The 25,680-nt window shown below is 41.5% G+C and overlaps 1 protein-coding gene across 1 annotated transcript in view; it reads right to left on the minus strand.

Moving 5' to 3' along the window:
- Positions 1 to 2,306: 2,306 nt before the first annotated feature.
- The window catches only part of LOC104623385 (receptor tyrosine-protein kinase erbB-4), a gene marked incomplete at its 3' end in the record, with an annotated part of 113,577 nt that continues 90,203 nt past the window's right edge, over positions 2,307 to 25,680 (minus strand). The window contains exon 17 of the mRNA XM_010290460.1: positions 2,307 to 2,492. Coding sequence (XP_010288762.1) covers positions 2,307 to 2,492 — 186 coding nt within the window. The remainder of the gene's footprint in view (positions 2,493 to 25,680) is intronic.

Here is a 25,680-nt window from a genome sequence, read left to right on the forward strand (position 1 = left end):
TGGGTAGCCAAGTGGACAAGCTTCATGGTCTAATGTGAGGCCAAGGCAAAATTATCCTCAAGATTATTGTGCTGCAGAAGAAGATTAATTTAATTAAACTTTGATAAACTAACTAAACTTCACTAAACCTCCCCTCAATAACAGGCCACCTTCTGTTATAAAGAAACTCTGTTACTCTTCCTAGTTGATGCTTCATCAGTTAATATTACGTGTATGATCTCACTTCTTTGCACTGCTTGGTTACCCACCATTTCAGAACCCAAATATCTGTAATACCTCATCTTCTCCTCCCACATCACATGGTGATCAAGAAAACTGGCACTCAAATGACTGTAGCTAAATCCAATCCCCACTTTATGCTGAAACCATTTATAATGGACATCAGTTTAGAACCCGCTTTGCTTTGGTAAGAATCACCATGGGAAAACCATGACCTGCCTTCCACTGACCCTCCCACGGATCTGTCAGCTCTGTAAGCCTCTGCTATGGATCAGGCTATTTGCTTCACTAAATCAGCTGCCCGCATAAAGTCCATAGTAAAGCAAGCACAGCTATTAGTCCAATGAGTCAATAGCCATATACATGCACAAACCAAAAATAAAGGTGGATTATCTTTTCACATATGCCACTGTGTACATGTTTTGTAATAAATAATAATGGTCACTATCAATCAAGAGAGTGGAGAACAGATGGCAAGGAGGTTGTGTTGAAAGAAAAGACTCAAACAGGAATATGTGTTTTCTTCCCCCACCTTCCTTGGTCTGATGACAGCACTATATAAACCCTTGCAAATCTCCAGATACAGGCAATCCCCATCAGAGCATTCCAATATTCCATGCAACTCCGGCTGCTTTACCACCACAACACAGCAGATTCACAGGCATTAACATGGCTACAAAATGCTGCAACATCTGAATGTGGGTTTGGGATTCCCCCCACTCCTTCCATGAATCAACCCCTCTGCCCAGCATTATGGTCATTTCATCTACTGTCATCTTCCGGCAGGTTTGACAACAGATCTGATCCTGGAAAGAAAATAGTCCCCACTAATGATGAACCTCAAACTCCTCCTCTCTTTGGAGAAAAACTCAGGGCTAACTGAATTTCTCGGTTTTCTTTTGTAAGGAAGTATTTTGCATTCCAGTTTTTTTTGAAAGAAGTGAATGTTTACTTTATGGCTGCTATTTGGTCCAGCAAAACAATTGCTCAATCTCAGGGTTTCTCTCCAGTGCTAAAAGTTTAACATTACAACTTGAATTAAGGTTTCATAATACACGTTGTGGCAAATTCACTTAAGGCTGTGGGCTTAATATAAGAGGGCAGCCTGTGGCACACATTTGTACATAACAAGCATTTTCAACAAATTAATCCAGAACTTTAAGTAACTTCTAAATAGCTCTAAATGAAAAGCGGATTCCAGATTCTCATTTGTAGTAACATCATTGTATACTACTCTGGTTGCAAGAGCCTTTAAAATGGATAAAAGCTGTGGCCCCCCTTCACACTCCCAGATCTTGTTACTCTTTGCATTGATTATCAATAATTTGGTGTTAGTACAACACTGAATTCCTAAACATACCTAAAACATAGTGCAAGGATTACATTAGCGGTGCATTTATGATCACCTCAGCTGAAGTACAGGCTGTTATCTGAACAATAATGTCTTCACTCTTGCTCCTAAAACCCCACAGGAAGGCAGAGAGCATTACACCATGGCAAGCAAAGCAGGATCCACCCCTTGAGATTTCCCATTCTGCAGAGACGAGCAGTATTACCCTCCAGCCTCAGCTGTTGTGATAGGTCTTAAACACAGCAGAACCACGGTGGTTCCCAAAGGAGTCACATGAAGTGAGTATTTATTTTTTTGGCAGTGTGGGGGCAGACAACGGATGGCATATAAGAATTTAACTGGCAATGCAGATTCAGCAAAGTTGAAATCTACAATCAGGTTAAATCAGTATCTATGAACAGCAACCAGTAGAGACTGAAAAATCATTCTGTGCTCAGCCCCAGATGTCACACAGGGGGCTCCTTCCACCACCTTTCTCCCTGAAAGACCCCCCCATTAACACTGAATTGGAAAGACAGTCAAGAAAAACAGTTTTATTTACATATTAACATGTAATCTATTATACTGTAAGCAGCCAAAATAGCACGTATTTCAAGAACCACCCAAGCTTCTTGAAAACAAAAACACACCTGAAAAAAACCCCACAACCAAACAAAAACCCCATCTTTTTTTTTGCATAGCATATTTTTCAGTTAGTTATGAAAATGACAGAAAAAGAACAGCATGAACTACATACCTTTGCTATTTGGACACACCAGTTTAGCAGAAGCTGGGAACCAATATTATCCTTATGTTCATGAACGTAATCCAACAGGCAGCCGTGAGGCATCAGCTGAGTGACTAGCTGAATGGTCGGGCTCAGGCAGACACCCAGGAGTCTCACCAGGTGTGGGTGGTCCATGCTGGCCATGATAAGAGCTTCCTGTAACAACAAAAAGTAACCCACTTACTCCAGTGTGTTTAAAGGCTCTATGCATAGAAGATTTCCCATTTCCCAAAGAGCATCTAAAAGGAACCAGTGTGCCCTAAGTACCATGAATTCCTGTGTTGTCTATCCAGTGCCAGGCATACCAGGGCAAAATCCAGTCTGACGTAATGTATGCTTGATGTAACAAGCCCCAAGCAAGAGGTCAGACTATCTGAACAGATCCAGTGAAGGCTCATATCAGAGATTTTGAACTGCCCTGTATTCCCTGTCCTGTTAAAGCCACAGAAGCAAATATGTATGACACCTGACTTAACTTAAAGGTCTCATTGGTCTTGTATTACTTCCCTTAATTTTGTTTCTTGAATATATTTTCCCAATTTGTGGTCAATCCATTGGGCATCAGCTTTTTTTTTTAATGAAAGCAAACTATGCCACTTGTGTATAGTTAGATGGCCAGTTAGGCCTCATTTGGCATGATATTTTATTAAGTTGTGCTTAATCCCTTACTGGACTAGAGATTTTATGCTTAGTATTTTACAAGCTTAAGCATGTAACATTTATATGTTAATTGAAGCTTTCCCAAAGTTCAGCCTGCAAAGGGTTAAGAATCAGGAGGTTCAGCGTGGGCTTTTCAAATGTGTCTGATTCTCATACATCCTACTGAAAGTCAGCAGATTTGTTAAGCCATTAGGATATGACCGTGCTGCCCTCTCTGTGACTGTTGTACAGCAATAGCCTAAACTAGCGGTCATGATGGCACAGTAGTAGCCCATCTGCAGGAGCAGTCCTGCCTGTCTCCTGATGTTGCCACATGCAGACCACTACACAACACAGCAGCTTTCTAAATCTGAGCCTCTTAGCTCAGCTCCTGATTCTTCTAAAGTCCTCCACCAACAGATCTTGGGTGAGTTACATTGTTTTTTCCATGGCTCAGCTTCCCACCCCACAACCATGAAATAATATTCCTTGCTTTCTTCTACACTTTATTTGTCTTTTCCCGATCATAAGTTTTCAGAGGTTTTCAGCTAGGTAGCTAGGTTGTCCAACATGAAGGACCAGAAGGACTTGATTTTGGTTACACTATTTGGCCCTAAAGTACATACCACTGACAAGTAGCACTGGAGCTCCTTATAAAAAACCTATGTATCTGCTCTTAGAGGTAATGCTGCTACCACAAGCAACTGGCATTCAAAAAAGGCAGGGAGAAAACTTTTCTCTCATTCATTAAGCTGAGTTCTCCATTTCAAGACTAGTTCATCAAGGCAATGGAACAATGAAAAGTGAGATGGAACTGTGGCTTTGTGAAGCTATTTTTGTTCTCTTTCTTTCTCAAAAAACCTATACAACATCTTGCTGACAAGTTAAAGAATATCAGCTGTAATAGTGCCAAAGAAACAAAGAAAAAAAGGATGAGAAAAAGTTGGCATCGGAGGAACATAGCACACCCCTCAACTCATAAAAGTTTTTTTTCCTTCCCTATAGTAAAGCAAAAAAAAACGTCCTGGCAAGTAGGCTGAGTTTGTATTAAAGGAAATTGCTCATCATAGTACAAAGAATATTTGAAACCAAATTGCAGAGTATTTGCATAATAGTTCTCTCTCTCTCTCCCCCTCTCTTTTTTTGTTAAAACGAAAAGATGAACAAGGCACTAATTGTAGGGTGTTTTTTTCCCCCCAATAAGAAAAGAACAGATGGCCTCCATTGGGGAGGAGTATTGCCTTCCTTTTTCTTCCTCAATGTTGTGAAGAAATAAAACAAATAAATGAATAAATAGGTGCTATTAGATGGGATGACTGAAGAAGGAGCTCTGAGGAAGATTCCGATGTAACAAATTAGAAAAGGGATCTTAATTTAAGTAGTTTTGCTCGCATGCCAAGTAATATAGTTCTCTCACTCAACTGGTATGTACAGAGTCTCCTTGAAACAATTTTAGCCTCTCTGCTGCTGTCACTAGAAAATGTCACTGAAGGCCACCAGAATAAATACCTGTTGGCAGGTGCATTATCCAGTTTCAGAGCGCAAAATTACTCTGCCTCATTTTTTCTTTTTATTCCATTCACTTTTCTCCCACAGATGCATAAAAGAGGATAGTACTTGTTGCCCTCTCCCTCTCTGAGTAAAGGTAAGAGTTTCTCCAGGAACTTGGAGCGGGAGTACTTTTCTTTATAATGAGGACTGATTAGAACATAGACAATATATTCTTTTTGCTCACCAAGGGACCAGATGGAAAGCTTGAAGCATGTGCTCCATTAGTCTCCAGCTACTTGCCATTTACAAGTCTGTCTGAGTCCAAAGGAAAGACACTTCTGTACAATCATAAAAGCAAGCAGTGCCATTTGTCTCATTCTGATGTTACGGGAAAGCACATATTCTTCCAATAGTTTTGGGCAACGGTTCCAGAAAAAAAATAAGTGTTGTTAATAAAATATTATGGACTGCTTTGTAATGAATTGAGACACACAACAGAGAGCAGGGAAGCCTTCATTATAGATCTAAGTCACTAATGGATACTAATTTAGCACGAATCCTGGCTTCACATAGTTATTCTCATTAGTAAAAGTATTGTTATTTTTATTGAACTAGCATCTACAGGAGAACTAAATTCAGGGCTGTCTATCCGGCACAGCACAAACACAAAGTAAAAGAGATTGCAATTGTTCTGCTAGAGCCTAATTAGACAAAACAGACAAACAACAACAGAAACATTATGACTTCGTAGCATTTTAAAAATCTGTTCAGCAAATAACGAATACAAGTCCTCATTTTAAAATCTTTTTGGACACAAAAGATCCTAGAGCTACAATCTCCATGGCATTTAGGCACTCTGCAGCCTGGTTCCCAATTAGATTTTCTAAAACATTTAATTAGGTAAGGCACCTAAACTCACAGACCTGGCTGGCTGACACTGGCATCTTTCAAAAATGGCCTCTGCAATTTCCCGTATCTTCTGGTAGCCTTATGTCTGCAGACCTTGTCTCTATACTCAGTTGGCACAATTACACAAATTATTTTAAAATTGGGTCTATTCTAATTTAATAGAGAGTAAACTGAGGTACAGAAAAGCACAACCTACCATCCACAGTCACACAGGAAGAGCAGAAGTGGGAACCGAGCCCCAGATCACTTTATTTTTCTCTTCCAAAAAAAAAACCCAAACCTTTGAAAGTTGAAATAAAAAAAGGGGAGGAGGGGAGAGAAGTTATTAAGCTATGCTACTTTATCTTTCCCTCAGGAGCCAGAGTCTTTGTAACATCATGTGCTCACACTAGCATCTGAGAAATGACAGGAGTGGTGACAGTTTTGAAAGGCTCCTGTTGGACACCAGGCACCCTCCTTCATCTATCTGCAGGAGAAGGAAGTCTTATCACAAGAGTAACTCCCCAGCCAAACCAAATCTCTTCCTAGAGTTTGTTTATGCTACTGTTGCTGCTCAGGTATTAATTATCACAGCAGTTGTGTGGTAGCCATACACAGGACAGCTATAAACCAGCCAGCTTAGACACAGGTAGCAGTTATGGAGCTCAGCTTGCCCTTACTTCTAAGATGTATTTTGCAGTCTACGGTGAGCACTGAACAGCTGAGGCTAGGGTACCACAAGACCTCAAATGAGTTACTTAAAACCAAGGCTATGTGTGTATATTCTATTCACAGCAGTTCTTACAGCATTAATATATCCCGAGGGGAAGGCTGGTAAAGTAAGACCTTGATGCAGAAGGCAGCTAATCCTGCAGGTAGTTTGACAGGGCCATTGTTTTGTTGTGTGTCCCCCAACCTCATCATAGAGAGAACAGCAAGAGACTTTAATTGAGCCTTCCATGTTCAACTCGGGATTATACTTCTCAGATATGCTATTCTGTATAAAGAAATCACATCAAGTTCATCGTTCCTCTCTTCTGCCCCTTTTGAATGTGGTTTAATTATCGTCATGTTACGCTCAACTCCTGTGATTTCTATACACAGCCCTATATTAAACAATTCTATTAAACAATGACATAAATGTTACTTTAATGCTTTACACTGATACATCTGTCACGTACATTGAGTAACTTAATAGCATACCCAAGAAGAATGGCGAGTTTGTAGGTCCCAGTGAGCTGTCACCAGACCTGTGACTCTGGTTTCTGTCAGCAGAGCTGTGTCAATAGGGGTCTGAGAAGGTGCAATTGCTAACCTGCAGTGAGAGGCCAGAATAAGCCCTTAGAGCACCTGCCATTGGACTGCCAAAACATGCTTAGACAGATAGACCTTATTTAAGTCAGGAGAGCTGGCCGTCACTAATGACACAATGCACAGTCACATCCAGGCTAAAAGCACTTATCAACACAGATGATGAACAGGGAACTAGTCACATGCTTCTCACAGGTCACTTAAGTCACCTTCATTCCTTAGACGGCTTTGAAAATCCCACCTAAAAGTGTTTCCTGATCTACCCATACTCTGCAGTCATGTGTGAAATGCCTTTAATCTCACTGTTGTTTCTGAAGAGTAACTCAAAATCCAACTGAAGTGGGATTTTAATTTCAGCCTTCTGGCATGATGAAGAAAAAAACGTTCTCCAGACTGTAAGAAGAAAGGGTTTCCACAGAGCTCTGAGCAACACCTACAGCACATCTTATAAGATGGTATTTAACTTCCCCCTTTCCTACTTTGATGTGTAATTGCTAACAATTACAACTGAACATAAATATTAGCCAGCGTGGTGGTCCCTCCTGAAGAGCATCCTTTGATACTGGTTTTGTTTCTCTTTCATTCGTAAACCAGTGGACTCAGAAAAGTGCATGTGCCACTAGCAGTAAAATAACGCCATACTTGTGTCCGTGTCAAAAATTTATTCTCCAACCAGAGAGGTCCAGGACACAACTCTCCTCCAGCACATGTTCTCATTAATTAGTACACCAGTTCAGTACATGGCCAAGCATCCCTGCCCAGACTGTTCTGAGATGCTAGAAGTTGCATACAGGCAACTCCTGAGACCTGACAGTGAGCCATCACCCTCCTGAGTCCAAAACCATGCTTTAAAGGAAATCTGAACATCAGAATTGGTCACGAGACCTTCCCTCAGCTCTATGGAGGCTCTGAAACATGTTAACAGGTTCTGTCATTAGGAGTGCTGTACCATGTGGTGGATCCCAGCACTTTCTAATGCAGTGCTTGATAACCTCATCTTCTTGTTGCTAAAGACTTCACCTAACAAGAGAATTAGCATTTGAAGCAATATTGATTATCTCCTTGTATCAAACTTAAATATTGGGCAGAGGGGAAAAGATACTCCTTCTGAAGGCTTGTTCTTTAACACATGAGCTTCCTAAGTGCCAATGGCCATACCACACAGAGCAGCAGGAAAAGCTCGCTTATAGGTAGCCAATGTCCTTTCCAGTGCTCCACATACACGTGCCTCAGAGCCAGAGCAGGAGAAACATGCTCCCTGTTCCAGAGAAGTACCACAGATCTGCTGCCCCAATTCAGCAAGTCCAGGGTAAATTTTACTGCTCCAGTTAAGCAGGATCAACATATGCACTTGAGGAAGAGTTTGGTAAGCAGGGACAAAGTCTGAAAAATCTTTGGTTTCCTAACCTTCTGCTTCTAACTGTTCTTGCCATAAAATGCCCTCAAACAAAACATAAGAAGCCAGAAAAGAACAATCCACCTGTTTTTTCTAATCATTGTCAAGTAAATAAATGTACTTAAAAGCTGACTTCATACTGTGCTGTGCATTTTTCTGAAAGCACAAGCTGTGCTGTGGTAACAGGAGAGATACTAGAGTGAATACACTGCTTTTTACATTAATTTTACAATGCTTCTAATGGCTAGGGCAAACACCTGTCTGGAATGTACGTCTGACCTGCTTCGGGACAGATCCAATTACAGTCCAACATACTTTCAAAGCATTTTGTTTTTCTGCTAGGTCTTACAAATTTTTTAGGTTATAGCTGATTTAGATCATGCAGCCTGCACAATTACTTAAGCTGAGAGACAGCACAAGATATATACTCAACGCCATACATACCCACATTTATTGTACGACAATGATACCCATTGTTTTATTTCCCCTGTACTTCCTATGCAAGATGCTGTTTTCAGTTGCTGTACAGCATTCCTATACTTTCAACCTTTGGGCTGCAATTTTTCACCACTCGGGCAGATACTCTCTGGAAATCTTCTGTTGAAATATCTCAGCCATTTCTAAAAATGAAATGAGAGATGCCACTATAAGGAGCAACAAAGGATATCAGAGTCCCACCGCGGGACAGTAGCAAGCAGAGGGAGGACAGCAACAGTATAAACTGCCACAGTTGTTTTTCTAGGAACCGTTTGATAGTCACTAGAAAGAACACGTTTAACAGGGCACTTTCAGGCAAAAGACTTGGCAACAGGTTCTATAACCAGTTTTACTGCTGTGTAATACAGTGAACACCACCTGAATGCTGCAAGGGCAGATTCAACCCTGAGGTTACTACTACAGGACTGAGCTAGATGCTTTAACTTGCCTCATGTGAGTATGGTAGCATATCCCTGTGACGAAACAGGTTTCTGTCACTGTACCCTCCTGAGAGACGGTGACAACCTAGGTTGTGTACAACAAATTCTCTCAACTTCTCACTGGAGAAGCAGGACTCAGGAGCAAATGGAGAAAGGTATTAATAAAAAAAAAAAAAAATCTTTCCATACATCCACATCCATACTCCAAGAGTAAAGCAAGGCAAATACTTACCGTAGGTAGTTTCACCAATGGTTGTTGCACAGAAGCATAACAGTGCACATTCACATCGAAAACCTATATGCACACTCACACAACCAATTGCTCTTCCTTTGGCAGAACACTGAATTTGGCTGGTACAGCAAGAAATAACTAGAGGTCTAAACCAAGGCCTTGTTATTAAGGAACCCTTAGGGGCTGTTAGCTAGAGTTTTGCACTAGCCACCATCTCCTTGAAACTTGACCCATGCTTGCTTTGCTTCAGGAAGCCATGTTAAGGAAGCTGTATGTGACCAAGCAGACAAGATAACAGCATGAGTCTTGTTAACATGCGTTTCCTCAGAGCCAGGACAAACTCCTATGATTAAAGAGACTACAGCACTACCAGCTTTAAATGGGTGGTTTTGGACTTTATCTTGTTTGGACATAAGAGATTTGAGTTTTTCCGAGTCCAGTTTCCAATGAGGAGCTTGACTAGAGGTCTGTTGGGTAGGAAGTGGAGTCACTGCATACTTAGAGTAGAGCACAAGCGTGCTGCACCATTAAATGATGCGATCGACTTATTCCTTCAGAAAGTTCTGGAAATCCACAGCTGTCAGGTGTGCCACTACACCCAAAACTTTCGAGGGTAAAAACTAAGAATGAAAAAGAAAAGGAATTCCACAGCAGGGACTACACACTGCCGTCTATCAGGCACAAATGTGACAGAAACAGCATCTGGCAAGCACTGCTCACTTGGCTCTGACCAAACTAGTGCCATCGGGAGAAGCTGGCACCAGGTCAGTGTCCCACCCTGCACCCAGGCTGCACCCTGGTGATGAGCAAGGAATGGTACAACACTAGAGTAATGTGCTCAATGTGCTCTCTTGTGTCCAGGAGCAGAGCTGGGCTCTGACTGGGGCACTGCTCAGTGGGTGCACAGCCTTTTCTGGAGATGCTATGTGTCTTCAAATGTGCTGCATTTCTCAGAGCTGGCATACCCTCTGAGACTCCTTTGCTTGTCAGAGCACTTGCACACAGCAGAGAGGGTAGGTAGTCTTACTGACTCAACACTGCAGAGGCACAGCCTGCATTGTTGACACTGAATTCAATACACACGATTGCCCCATGCGATTCAAATGCATGAGAAGTGCCCCATTTTCCTCCAAACACTTACTTGAAACTAGCACTATTCAGGGATCTGAAAGCTGTCCCTCTCGAAGGTGATGCTTGACTGCTGGGTCAACTATTCCATGCCCACCTTAAAGAAGCAGTAGGTCCTATTCATGCAGGAATAGATAACTTCATGCGCTTACAGAAGCAAATCTGGCTCACTCTGTATTTTAGAGAAAATGAAAATAAAATAAAAAAGTAGTACTGTGGTCCCTGCCCTGCAAGCACAGAAGGCATGGGCACCAAGCTGACTCCAACAGGGCTTAAGTGCTTAGAGTTAAGCACATGCTTAAATGATTGAAGGAGTAGGAGATATATTTTCTAGAACCCACACACCATATGCTTCTTACTTCTCCCTGCTGACTTTGTACCAATTAATTCTCCCAATTCATCGGAGCCTGTGTTGGATAGTTGAGGAGGAATCTCAAGTCTAAAGGCATAGACTTCTAGTGCACAACAAGCTAAGTGAAGATTTTCTGTCATCCAGTCAGGGGATAATTCCCACCAGCCTTTCTGTGAACCTTGCCTGAAAACATCAATTCTAGTGGTTAGAAAGTAAAATGTAGCACGTCCTCAGTTCACTTTTATGCATAAATGGCCAAGAGTTCAGGACCTCAGCAACCAGAAACATTTCCACTGAAAGCCATCAAGAAAAGTAACAGTGGGTTTCAGACTGGCCATCCCGCCTTGCAGATGTAGTTTAACAGCATGCGCACCTCTTTGTAAAGATATCGCATCATTCCGAGAAATGTTTTACTCACAGTTTGTGGCACACATCATTATTTCAGAATAGTCTGTCAAAAGTGATTTGTTTCTTACTATTTTGATGCAACTAGCAAAAATTTTTTAAGTTTTAAACATACAGTCTAAAAAACGGTATTATTTGAACAGGAGAGTAAACAGACCTTACCACTGAAAATAAACATTTTCAGCCTTAGCTGCTGATTCCTTTCAGAAGGAGGGAGTTATTGTTTTAATTTTTGATTTAAGATGAGTGATGGCAAGGTCTCCAGAACGAGTGATAGAGAGGAAAAAAAAAAAATCTATCAAGTTCTCACTCCTTTCTGAAGAATCTTATGGCACTGCTTTGAAATCTTTTGGTATCACTGAAAAGCTTGACTTTATCATCACACATTCAAAGCTCCTTCCTCCTTCAGGATCCATTTAAAGGGACAGTCTCAGACTGAAACCTAATTTCATCAAGTGTACTATGAACATTAAGGGTTGTTTTAATCAAAGATACATTTTGCCCATAATGCAGGTATTTAATCTCTCACAACTGAGAATTCAAAACAGACTCATCTCCATGTTTCCCTCATCTGTATTCAGTTGCATAAGAGCATCACACTTGGTACTCCAGTACTGCAAAGGGACAATGATATTTAAGCAAAAAGTTTCATCGGACTGTTTGATTCACTGTTAGTTTTTTTTTTTTTTTAACCAAGCTGGCATCAGTGAACCACAAAGTCATCAAAAGCTGCCACACACTTCCTGTGTTACAGCGCTTTCTTCCTTTCAACATTACTCTGCCTGCTATTTTCTCCTGAGTTTCTAGTTTTTCCTCCACCCTTTTCTTCTCTGCTTTGTTCTCTTTTACCATCCTGTTGACCTACTCTTCTCCTGAAGATAAAATTAAAAACCTCTTCAAAAAAATGCTTTAAAGAAAAATCACAGTCGCTGCCACCACCAAAACTCATACACCTCCCATCTTCTGTGCACTGCATCGCCTCTCCCAACTGCGGGGAGCCTGGGCTCTGCCCTGCGCTTCACCTGCCACGGCAGAACCTCGATCCTGGCCCAGTCCTTCTGCGTCCAGCGATGTGGCCCTCAGCCCTGCTGCTGGGCAGATTTAGGGCACCCCCAGAACAGCAAATATTGCGCACGGCTGGGCAGTGGTAGCCGGGTGTGGCAGGGGAAGAAAAAAATGCCCGGACCCGGCCGCAGCCGGTTGCGGCCAGCAAGCAGGCGGGAGGAGAGCTGACTGGGGCCAGGTCGGGGAAACAGGCAGGAAAGGGAGGGGGGGTTCTCCAGGTGTTTTAACATGGCTTTATTTGTTTCCCAATACCAAATCAGCTATTAAATATTGATGTTAACTGCAATAAATTAAGTTCCCCAAGTCAAGCCCCTTTTGCCTGTGGCAGAAATTGGCGAGGATTTCCCTATCCTCATTTTGACCCAGTTCCCCCCATTTTCTCCCCAGTCTTGCTGGGTGGGAGAGGTGAGCAAGCGGCTGTGAGGGGACTTGGCTATGAGCTGGGATGGCTCCTCCGCCCCCTTCCTCGGCCGTCCGTGGGGTGATGCCCCCCCAATTCAGTAACCTGGCTCTGAAAAGTGGCCAGAATTTAGGAGGTCAATGCAAAAGAGAGCAAAGGTAGCTCATATACCTGGCCTGTCAAGAGAGATGTTTCGAGGGGGGTGTGTGTGTGGGTGTGTGTTCTTACAAACCTTAAGACTGGCAGCTTGTCTTATGCTCTAATTGTAACGCTTCATATCCCTCCCAAAACTTTCACAAGACTTGAGCATGTCCTACTGTCAGGGTAATACACACACACAATATAATGTAACAATAATGATTTTTTTTTCATGTTGGTAAAATCTTGACACCTGCAATAACCCCCACATCAAATACTATGTCTGATCTTCAATGTGTGGCCATATTCAGGTCCAGACTTCTGTCAGGGAGAGCCAAACAACTCCAAACCTTCATGAACAAGTAGCCAACTGACTGTTACCAATACAAAAGCCTCAGTCAATCAATACATACAACTGTATTTATTAGTTTGTATTTGTGGCTGTGTAGACACTCACATAAAGGCAAGATCTCACTGACTATAGAAGCCAAGAACATAAGTTTATGGGCAAACACCACTTAAACTTGCAGTATTGCAGGAGGGAATGCCTATTTTCTAAGTAATCCGTAGTTTGAGAGTAGTACAAATAGGGCAAAATAATAATTTACGTTATACTTCCGTCCTCTTTTGTGAATTACCACTATCCCAAGAATGTTTAAGTATGCTAGTATGACGGCACGGTCATATCACAGACCCAGAATTTCCAGAGGAAAATTCAACTAAAAGGACTCTACGAGTCAAAACCCAAACCTTTTTTCTTAGCATTTCCTACAGCAAACTGCAACAAGGCTGACTGGGGTGAACCTGCTCTTCAATAGCCAGACGTATCTTGCAGCTGTCTAGGAAAGAAAGTGAAAAAGGCCCTCTCTAAGTGACACTGCCAGGGAAACTTCAGGCAAAGGAAGCACAATCAGAAAACCTGGAACTCCAAGGCACTGCTGCTGTGCTAAAGTTAGTGCTAGAGACACATTCACAGCAGCTCTATGCATGTGCCATACAAAGAGCAAGCTTGCTTTCAGATCTGAAGCACAGTCAATTTGCACCCCGATTATAAAGCAGTAACCCCATCCATGCTGCAGAGAGTTTTGACAGCTAGCACCTATTTTGCATCTACTGCCAAGATCAGTAGTCAAGTGGTTGACGCTTAATAAGAAGCAGGAAAAGGTATCCATAACTGTTACACCATGAGCCTTTCTAACCAACACAAATACCTATTTGAGATGTCTTTTATAGAAACAAGAAATAGTTACATATAATTAATCCTTCCTATCTAATCCGTGTTGCATGCATTTGCGTTTTCATTTTTAAAAAGTCATTTTTTTTAAGACCTACACTATGACAGTATGACATCTTACTGGGATCAAAGAATATGCCGTGCCTTCAAGAGGCACACTGTGAAGGTCAAAACCACACCAAGTTGCCAGTTCTTTAGACATCCTCAGCAGACTTCTGTGCCAGTGAAATGCCAAAGCCAAACAAGCTGTTGCACATCACTGGAGGCCTTACAGAAGCTTTCACCGAGAGGAGGTTTTGGAAGCAGATAAAGATGGCATGTTTAGAGTGTGCTGTGACAATGCAGAAAAGGAGGAAAGGCGAAAGCAGCTATCAGTTACCGGCTATGGGCAGGCCAACGTGAAAGTGACCTGGAATTCTGTCTCATTTGTACAGGCAGAGGAGTGAGAAAGACATCTCTGTACATGCATGTGTCTTTCAGGACTGGGCTACATAAAGATATTGCATGATAAGAAAATGCTCTCTGGGTGACACTTTTTTATGCCCACACAGAGCAGTGAGTGCCACTAGCTCACCAATTGAGTGCCACTGACTTTTTCAGTACCAGCTCAACTGCAGACCAGAGGGCTGATCTGCAAGTTTTAGTTGAGCTAGAAACATTTGTACGGTGACACAACATGGTTTAAGACTTTCTGGAGCAAGAGGACACTGAGAGCTTGCCAAGCTGTCACATAAACATCAACATCAATAACCTTCGGTAGTCTAGAGCGTCACTCAGAGCTATGTTCTCATCTGATTGACAGTACTGTCAAGAATGCAAATTGTGCTCCCACCTGACAGAAGAGACTACTCACAGAGGAACCAGATGCATCTCCCCACTCTGCTTAAAATCAGGCAGGACACAGCATTCAGATCCTCAGCAAAGACCTAGCGCTGGAAAATGTTTCCTGTCTTTTACTCAGTTGAAGAAAAAATTCCCCAGTCGTCCCCACTCCTTCTCCCTGCTGTCCACAACGTAATCACACAGGGAAAATGTTTAATATTCCAATTAGGACTTGACAACATTCCTACTTAATAAACATAGTCTGACTTTTGAAACAACCGATGACTTCAAAGCAAAACTCCACCAGAGTTCCTTCAGAAAATGACCAAAGAGGGATTTCAATCACTAACATATTTCTAAAACATCTTCTAGGTGAGGAATTCACTGGAATTTATCTCCCATTGAAAAAGCTTCAGCAGAAACTCTTCTTTTTGTTTCCAACAAATTAATATATTTTACCAAGAGATATTTTTTCATTATTTTGCCAAGAAAACATTTCAACCAAGGAAACTCACACTATTCCTCATTTCAAACACCCTTTCTTTCCAAACCTCCTCCAAACACTTTCATTACTAAAAACTTCTCAGAGGACTTGTATTTTTAGCAGGTGACTCTAGCCACTGACCTAAACCAACAATACTTCACTTAAAAAAACCAAAACAATTTGCTTGGCTTCAGAAAACATACAAAGAGCTAAACTCTGCTTTTATACAAATCATGCCATTGAACTCCACCAAAGGGCACTGCCTAGCCAGCAAAAGCATCCTCAACACCATAGAACGTTTTCCAAACAGATTCAACCTGCGGGTTGGCTACCCACTGACATTGCCTCCACTTAGTAAATCTGGGGACCTGCACTTAGCTAGTCCCTGTTCAACGTTCCTCTACTTTATGGCGGTCTTAACATTTCCATCTGATAAACTGTTACTTGACTGTACCTCAGCCATTTTTGAGCAAATGCAACACAGCTGCAAGTTGTCAACATAGCTCAAGCATCTATGTAGCTGTATTTTCTTAAACATTTTTGGATAATTTGTCATGTAAAGCAGTAAGATAACGACAGGCTCTGGTCTATCTGAAACCTTCTTAATTCTATTTTGTACAATGCGTATTTGTCTATGCACTTAAAAACCCAATAGCCTATACAAAGCAGAAACCTCCAGGATACAATTGTAATCACCTTATAAGTAACTAAGAGGGAAGAATACTTATTTCTCTTCTGTTGCTAATACACAATTCACCTTATATCAAGCATAATCCAGCTTCTTTAAAATACCTGACTTGGGGGCAAGTACTGACTGATAACATGATAGGAAAAGAACATAGAATCATAGAATCTTTGGGTTGGAAGAGACCTTTAAAGGTCATGTAGTCCAAGCCCCTGCCATGAGCAGGGACGTCTTCAACTAGATCACGTTGCTCAGAGTCCCATCCATCCTGACCTGGAACGTTTCCAGGGATGGGGCATCCACCACCTCTCTGGGCAACCTGGGCCAGGGTTTCACCACCTTCCTTGGGAACAATTTCTTCCTTATATCTAGTCGAAATCTGCCCTCTTTGATTTTAAAACCATTACCCCTTGCCCTATCGCTACAGGTCCTGTTAAGAAGTCTGTCCCCATCTTTCTTCTAGGCCCCCTTTAAGTCCTGGAAGGCTGCAATAAGGTGTCCTAAAGTCTGTCCCCGTCTTTCTTATAGGCCCCCTTTATGTACTGGAAGGCTGCAATAAGGTCTCCCCGGAGCCTCACATTCTCAAGTGGATGATTAGATAACACACCTTTGTCTGAAAACAAACCTCATATAGTATCTGTTTTTCTAAGTAAACATTCCAAGCCAATTTAAAACCAGAATGTAATTAAAATTAATTTTTAAAAAATCAAATAATTTGCTTAGAGGCTATGAGATCTGTGTTGCAATTCACAGAGTCCCATCAATAAATGGGTATAGTAATAATTCCTCTACCCTTTATCTGATGTGTCTATCTTGAGTGAAAGCCTTTCAGGCCACAGAGCAGCTCGCCATGTTTTCACAGCACAAAGGTTTTCTGACCTTAATAGACCTAAGAGATGCCGTATATTACAACGAGAAGCAACACCAAAGTTAATATGGAAAAAATTGCTCTGCAAAATCTTTTCATTTTTGGAATGACAGTTTCAGCATTGAAGGACCAAGCATTTCAAACCAGCAATTACTGCCCCGTGGACTGCAAGCCACGTTGTGCCCTCAGCTCTATATCTGTTTATCCTAGTTACTGCACTGAGCTCTAAAAGTTACTGGCACAATATTACAAAGATTATCAGCAAACCAGTCATGTACCACATTTCCCTGTCTTATTTCTTCCATTGCAACTATGTGACAAGCAGTGATAGAGACAGTTGACTATCACTTGTAAAAAATATGTAGAATATTAAGATGAACAAATGTTAATTATTTCGTTTTTATAAGTCTGTGACAGTTGCTGATGTATCAGAGGTGTCTGGACCAGCACTGAGACATGGAAAACACTTAATTTTTAAAGGGTTGTCTGCAACAAAGCACTAAGGGGGAAGTATTCCAAACTACAGTTTGTTAGAAGACTTGAAGATAAAAATGTATTTTGACAGTGACACTTCAAGTTCAGCTCCTATAAGCCTGTACTTCTGTGTCCTTAAATTTCTATTAAAAATGAACACAGTGTGAGTATTTGTATGCATAAAACGGTCTTGTTTTTTTTTTTCTCACTACAACACAAAAAAACCTCGTTTTCCCTTAAGTGTAAGTTGATTTGGCACTTTGGCACCAGAAAACCAAGTATGACAAATATAATGCGTTGATCCTCCGGGGCCCTTTGCCCTTGCTCACTTTCTGCATTGTTGCTGATCTGTGAGTTGCAGCATGTGCTGGAGCTCACACACAGCCCCATCAGCCTGCTTTCATGAAAGATCTGATACGTAATAGCCTACCCATCTGGCACTGAACTAAATCACAGACAAGTGTACTTCAAAAATCATTAGCTAGCGTATACATACAGTTTCACAGCCAGCTCCTCTGACTTAAATATCAAGACATTTCTTTGTCAGTCTTTCCCTCAAACCTCATTAGATTCACCATTAACCTCGAACTACTGATGGCTTGTTTGGGATGCATTACAGTTAAGCCTGTGGAAACAGTACCTCTTTTTTATTAACAGAGGTCCCATAAAAACCTGCGTTTTTTATCAGTGTGGCAACATTCTGGCATACACATTGTCCTTTAGGAACTTAAACGTTAACATGTGCATATTTTATATTGCTAATGTGAGCTGGAGGCAAAGAAAAAATGCAAAGCAATAGGAAGTTTCTTAAATACAGGGTTTCAGTTTCTTTTAGCGGTAAGTCAGCACTAGTTGCCCAGTTCTCGGTGCCAAAGTCTGCTTTAAAACTGGGTATGCGTGTCAGCTTCTTCTCATAACGTTATCAAACATTATTCAATAATCTTATCTTCCATTTTACAAAGTGTTGTTAGTTTTATTTCTGCACTTTGCACCTGAATGCCAGAAATGACTCCAGTACTCCCAGTCACTCTGCTGACATTTAAGGAAGGCTGTTTCTTGTGTGTGTAAGTACAAGTCTACCAGCTATAGCCTACCACTCCAGCAATATCTGTTCTTACGTGGATAACATCTTCCCCTCTGCCTTAAATTGCACCATCCACCGGTTGTGCAGATGAAAAAGACTAACACTTGCAGGCAGTATCGTGCTGGGAGGCGAGTCCCCAAAATTCATGGCCACACAGTATCCAGTAGAAATTTTTCCTGAAGTGTGCAAGATTGTTCTCCTAAAAGCCCACATCCAGATACAAAGTATAAGCCCTGGGAAAATATGAAGCTGGAGGAGAGAATTCTGGCTTAGGTCCAGATCTAGTGTATAGTAAAAGGTGGCAACATACAGCACAATACCAAGAAAAGGAGAACCATGGTACTGTAAGCAACAGAAAACTCATCTTGCAAATACAAATCCCAAGAGCTTCTGATTAAGCCTCCTAATTAAACTGTGTACCACTTTTGAAGCTCACAGCACCATTTCTCTGCCTTTTTTATTGTTTTTTAAAATATTCCCATCCTTTGCCTGTTTGATTTCTAAACACTTCTTTGAAAAAGCTCTTTCCTACTGTGTCCTGATAAAACAGTGACAACTACGGGAGCCTGACCTTCATAACAGTAACACATACAGCTAAGCGAATAACTGACTTCATGCTTCAGTAACCAAGCTCAAACATACACTCCAAAGCAACAAGAAGTATCCACCATGTTACTGAAGTACCTCATACCTTTAAAAATAAATTGTAATACAAGACACACTCTTTACAGACAAAACTACTTCTTGAATTTTATTAGAATAGCTTCAATTAATCCACATTTATGTTTCCGAGTGAATAAACTAACACTCCTCTCTGATCTTCTCCGTACTCGCATATTTACCCAACCTTATGCAGGGTTTCCGAGTCATACTGCAATACAAACTTTAAATATTGATGGCCACTGCCATCAATAAAAAGCTTATGAATATACTTCCTAACTCATTTAGGAACAACTCGTAACCTCAGTCAGTCACTAAAGCATGTGATTCTCCCTTAAACCTGTGGCAGACTTCTTGGAAGGTGAAGTCCTGGCCCTGCTGAATGCTGTGGCAAATTCACAGCTCCCATTGATTTCAAACAGGGCTCAGATTACTCCCATCATGAGCAGCAGGCAAACTATCTTTCCCTCACTGTATTTTCCAGGTCCAGTGTTATGCCAGCAGAACGGTTTGCAAACAGCCTGGCTTGTCTGTCTGTACTTGTACTTCATCCTTTCTCTGTACATACTTTCTCCGTACAGCCACATGCTCTTGCATATGAAAAATTAACACCCCCCGGCACATACACACACATCTTACCCTTGCATACTGTGGAATGAAAAAATACTGAAGTAATCATTTAAAGAGAAAATTATTACTTAAGATGGAAGTAGCAGCAATGTGGCCTTGAAGCAGTTAATCTTCAGATGACTAAAAGAAGTTAACCTTCAGCAGTGATCAGATTTCCAGCTTCTGTAGAGGCTGATCACTCTCGGGGGCTTGCGCGTGGTATGCAGAGTTCTCAAGGACAGCTTGATTTCTGGCATCTCTGGACAAGTTGGAAATTGTAATTGCAATCACAGTGAGCTTCTGTGCCCGGAACTGACAGGCAAACAATTCCCCCTCCTGAGTGGCTACACTTACAGTGTGTGTAAGTGGGAGGAAGGGGGGAGACTGCGCAAATGAGTTAGGTCACCCCTTGCCCCCCAACCCCAGCAGCTTAACATGACGGAGTGAAAACCTGTTTGAATCGCAGCTGAAGCACACTGCCGGGCAGTACAGCAACGCTGCTGTTCATTATCAGCTATTCTTACAGAGATCCCTTATGCCAGTTGGAAAGGAGGATGTTTACACAAATGACAGCAGACAGGGATAAGGAAAAATGTCTCACTGCTGCCATAAGGAATTTAATTTCATCCTGAAGCTGCCCTTTAAACTGAGGTTCAAGATTGACTTGGTCATATTTCCAAGCATCCATGTAGTTAGTGGAATGACTGTGGGGTGCCTGGATGTACTATCCAACTACTATTGGTACCAATGTCTTTCCAGACTTTCAGAAGCATCTACGAGCACTGTTGAAGGCCTGGGTCAAACACTTGCCTTGAGGTAGCATGAGATGCATACAAAGAATTAAAAATAATTCAAGGGACAGACAAAAATATTTCTCCAGTCACCTACATAGTTATATAAGGCAGAATCTTACAAGGAGACACAGTGTAAATGCACCTGTGTGAACCGAGAAACTGTGCATCACAGAGTGTGTCCATTGGGAGCCACAAGCACTCTGTGAAAGCCAGGGTGGGCTAGGGAAGGAACCCAAAAGCTTCAGCTTAGAACCTTCCTGTGTCTAATGCCAATGATGGAAACGCAGAAAAGGCAAGTCTTCCCTCACCTTCCCCACCTGACTAGCTAGTAGTATCTCCAGTGCACTTTCCACAATGGCATCTAGACATACCTAAAGAAACAAAGAAAGCATCTAGACCTATCCAGATCTCTGAGGGCTTTCAGCTGAACAGGGGATAAAATTCTCTTTTGCTGGTCAGCTACGTGAACCAAAGGTAAGTTTGATACATCTTGAGGATTGTCTTATAATAAAGACAAGCTTACAATTTAGAAAAAAACGTTTCTCTCTCTTTTTCTAGTACAACACACCTGACTGCTTTATTAATTTAGTTAATTAGGCCAGGCATAAATAAAAGATGTGGGTATCAGCCCCCTATATCCAGCTTTAATTTGTTTGCTGCATGCCTGGTGGAGGTCATTGTCACTTATCACCTTTACACTTCGCTTGACAAATGCTCTCCTGCACACTGCGCGCTGCTCCTAGAGACAGCAGGGAACTACAGTAAGTCCAGGCGAAGTCAAGAAGCCCCCTAGATCTTAATTATAAAACCATAAAAGAAACCAACTGCCTCTGAAGCTCTCTTACCAGGAAACAAATGAGAATGGGAAATTTATTTCCAACCATAAATCCCAAACCCTTCAGTTTAATTTTTCCCAAGTTAACTTTCTCACCTAGCTAGGCAGCACTGCCTTCTATTATTAGCTTCTGGCCCAGTATCAGCTGACCACCATCAGTCAAACTGTCTTCATCTCAATGAGCTCAGGGACTCCCAAGGAACTCTGTGTATGCAGACTTGTGCTTGCAGCCTCTAATTATTTTCTAACAGATAATGGAGCCTTTAAGTTCAGAGAGGACAGATTAAACTCGTAAGTGGATCAAAACCCTGCACAGAATCACAGCTTACAAGATTACTTCCTGGAAACATCAAGCTTAGAGGACTAGAGGAGAAAGGCCCTCATCAATTGTCTGTTACCTCATGACAAGTTGGTTTAAAGATATTTTTCATTCTAGTCTCAAAGATGGTTTGCTATGCTTTCCAACCGCAGCATGACTTTGGAATGTATTACATTCTCAGCTGAGCATCTGGTTTGATGTTAAACCATCTGATCAGGCCAATGGCTACTTGACTTATCAGACAATCATAACAGTCGAGTAATTTGAGGCTGAGGAGGGGAAATTGTTTTCACAAGTGAAATTATAAAGTCCCTGTTCTACTACCAAGTAGCCTCTCAGCTGCATATTTGCCTTTTTTCCTCACAACAAGCCTTCCTCTTCTCTCAGCACCCTCATATACTCTGTTACTAGCCTCAGGGTGAGGAGCAGGGTATCCTTCCCTTCTGATACCACTTGCCTCTGTAGGCAACTCCCGTCCCAGACACGCTTCCAGGCAGAACAGTAGCAAGAACACCTGCACTCTGAATTCAAATTCCAGCGCCCTTCTGGGGACGATGGCAGTGTGACCAGCCGAGCAGGGAGGAGAAACTATGCCCCACACCTTAAACACCTAACTGTTTCAACACCTGAGAGGAAATTCTTTAGACTGTGAAATCAATCTAGAGATAATACGTACTGAGAAATACGTGGGGAAAAAAGGTAAACCTACACTTTACAAAACAGTAACCACCACCTCTGCAGAGCGACAACAAATCCAGAAGTCCGCATCTACATTCTGCTTCTGCCCTGGAGAAGGTGGTATGGGTTACTTAGTAGACTTAAGCCTGCACTGTTATAACAGACACGGACTACTGCAGTGATAAAAACCACGTAAGAAAGCAGGGAGCAGACTAGAAGAAAAAGAGCTAGCTAGGAATGTGTGGAGAAAGCCCGGAATGTAGACTCTGCTGCAACTCCCCGAAGAAAAATTCCAAAGAGGGGATGTACTTTTTGATGATGGCCAATTCATCATCCCCTGATGGGAGGAGGGTGGGAGGTGTTTGGACATAGCAGGTGCTAACATCATGCATTATATCATTATAGTCATTACAGATCCATTAGTGGGTGCTCAAGGTACTGAAATGACAGCCCAGTAGCCAAATTATTGTTCTTTACTCTTTTAGCATAACATTTAACAGAATTTCAGGAGCTCGCAGACCACTTTTAGACTTACATTCTGCCAACATTAGAAGTTTTAAACCAGAGCCTATGGACAATGCCACTAACAGCTATACCAGCTATTTCTGTAGACACTGGTGTCCCAAGTACTTCGTACACAAACCGCTGTTTACAAGAGCCTTTAAGTTTTCCAGAGCCTCTCTAAAAGGAATGCTAAGTTTTACTTGCAAGTACAAGGACATACACAATTGAGTAAGAAGTACTTGCTGACAAAAGCACACCTGTACTTGACAAGCACAAAAAAAGGAAAGTCAAGGGTGTGACTCACATAAAGACCCCTCCCTCTCACTAACCTACTCTTCTCATTCATAACCAACTGTCAAACACTTATTTAAGAGTTAACCCACACTATGTTCATAATGGCACTTAGTCACCTATATACCTTTAAAAAAATCTGATACAATCACTTTTAACCAATGACAACTATTCATAATACTCTTTGTCGTGGTTTAGCCCCAGCCGGCTGCTAAGCACCACACAGCCGCTCGCTCACTCCCCCTCCCACAGTGGGGTGGAGGAGAGAATTAGGAAAAAAACCTCGTGGGTTGAGATAAACACGGTTTAATAGGACAGAAAGAAAGAAGGAAACAACAATGATAATACCAACAAAGGAATGTACAAGAACAAGTGATGCCCAATACAGCCATTGCTCACCCCCCGGCGATCGACAGCCCGTCCCCGAGCAGCGATTTCCGCCCCCCGGCCAACTCCAGTTTATGTACTGGGCATGACGTCGTATGGTAGGGAATATCTCTTTGGCCAGTCTGGGTCAGCTGTCCCGGCTGTGTCCCCTCCCAGCTCCCCGTGCACCCCCAGCTTCCTTGCTAGTAGGCCAGCATGAGAAGCTGAACTGTCCTTGACTGCTCAGCAACAACCCAAAACATCAGCACATTATCAACAGTTTCTCATCCCAAATCCAAAACACAGTCTCACACTGGATTCTGTGAAGAAAACCAGCTCTATCCTGGCTGAAACCAGGACACTCTTTTTACTGAAATCACAACTGATGCTTTTTCCTTTCATATGTATGGTTAAATTTTCCTTATAAAACAACACTATCAAGTAAGCAGTATCAAGTTTTATCAGGATAGTTATACTGACCAAAGCCTTGGAGTGAGAATAAGTAAACCACATTTCTCTACTGTAACTCACTCTTCAATGAAAGATATTTAAGTTATGTCCTTACAATAGTTTTAAACTTTTTAAAATTTTAACCTATGTCCTTTCTGGTACAGAGAGAAGTGGTCACATTAAAATCATAAACAATGCCTAGGTTATTCTCTTTAAACTGTGGCTTGTTTCAGGAAATAGATGACTGAGTTAGGAGGTGAGGACAAGAACATCTGTATGATTGCATGAGCAATTATTTCAAAAGAATTAAATTAAACCATCATCTTCATCAATGCAGTATGTTAGAGACACCTGTAACATACTGCAAAGAATGTAACAGACAACAAAGAATGTAACAGATCACTGTACATATATCAAATGTGGCACTGATACAAAACATCTTATTTCTCCTTATTGTCACTTATCTCAACTAAGGAAGTCCAATTCTTTTTTATTATGATTAAGAATAACCTTTAAGTTCTTATTAACCTCTAGGACTAAAAATAACATTAACTTTTCTCTCACCTTGTTACCACTGGGTCAGAGACTCATGAGAAACTGTTAAAGAGAAACCTTTCCTAGTGTGCCTGTACCTTACATAGTTAAAATCTCTAGAGTTTCCAAAAACCTTCATGATTTCTGACTAATTTATCAGGTGTTATGATGCATACACCGGAGAGAAATGCGGTCCAGTGAATTAAGTCAGCTGATCAAGCTCAGCTATGAAACCTCAGACAAGGAACTTTGTCATTTAACAAGGACCATGTTTTCTTTGTAGAGCACTCCGGGGTTAATCATTATCAGAGAAGGAGATATTACTATTATTTCTCTCTCAGATAAGGGGTCAGATCTTCAGTTGGTGCAAGTTGCTCAGTTCCACTGACTTTCATACAGTGATAACAATTCCCTGATCTTGAGCTGACCACTGGCATTAGACATGGAGTGCAGGTTGCATTCGGCGCCCTTGCACTCCCCGCACGTTCACTTCAAAAGGGTGCTGAACACCAGCTCTTCTCTTTCTGGAGCTCTACCATTAAATATACTCTTGACTCTTATTTTTCCATTAAGCAAACATCTAATCCTCTTTATCCCTTTAGTGCAATTCATTTCTTTTGAACAAGGCCAAAATGGCCTTTTTTTTTTTATTTGTGCACAGTGATTACTGAATGTTATCAACATAAATGTGCAGTGCTCTGTAAAAAGCACAGGAAATACCGTATCTATGCGGCCATTGTTCCATTGCCTAAGAACTCACATGTGGCAATTCTTCTGAAATAACAAAATCCATAACTCTGCCTTTATATTAATTTCTAGATGGAAGAACAGACTCTTTAACGGGAGTACATTCTTCTTGTGGTTTACAGTCTCGTTAATGCTAAGCAAATTAAGCCTATACACTGAACAGAACTTCAAGACTTAAAAGTCCTAAGTGATTTTCAAGTTCACAAGAGGGATTTACAAAAAAGTGCAAATTTCTATTTCTCAAAAAATTGCCACTGAATACTGACATACATATTCACAGTCTCAGTGAAGCTTGATCCTGCCACGGACCTAAAAACAGAGTGCAGAGTCTCTGTGAAAGTAGAACATTCACGAAAATTATGATCTTGACCTCTTATTAACAATATTTCAAATTAGTAAAGCAAAAAGGCTTTTAAAATCCAGCATGTTTTTATTCCCCTCCCTGTTATGCTTTGCTGCTCAAGACAGCCCCCAGACTCTCAGTGCTTAGTTCTCATGAACACTGAAGCAGAAGAGAGCTGAGGCTAAATTTCTGTTTCTTTGA

Source organism: Phaethon lepturus, unplaced genomic scaffold, assembly GCF_000687285.1.
Source record: "Phaethon lepturus isolate BGI_N335 unplaced genomic scaffold, ASM68728v1 scaffold19457, whole genome shotgun sequence".
Lineage (NCBI taxonomy): Eukaryota > Metazoa > Chordata > Aves > Phaethontiformes > Phaethontidae > Phaethon > Phaethon lepturus.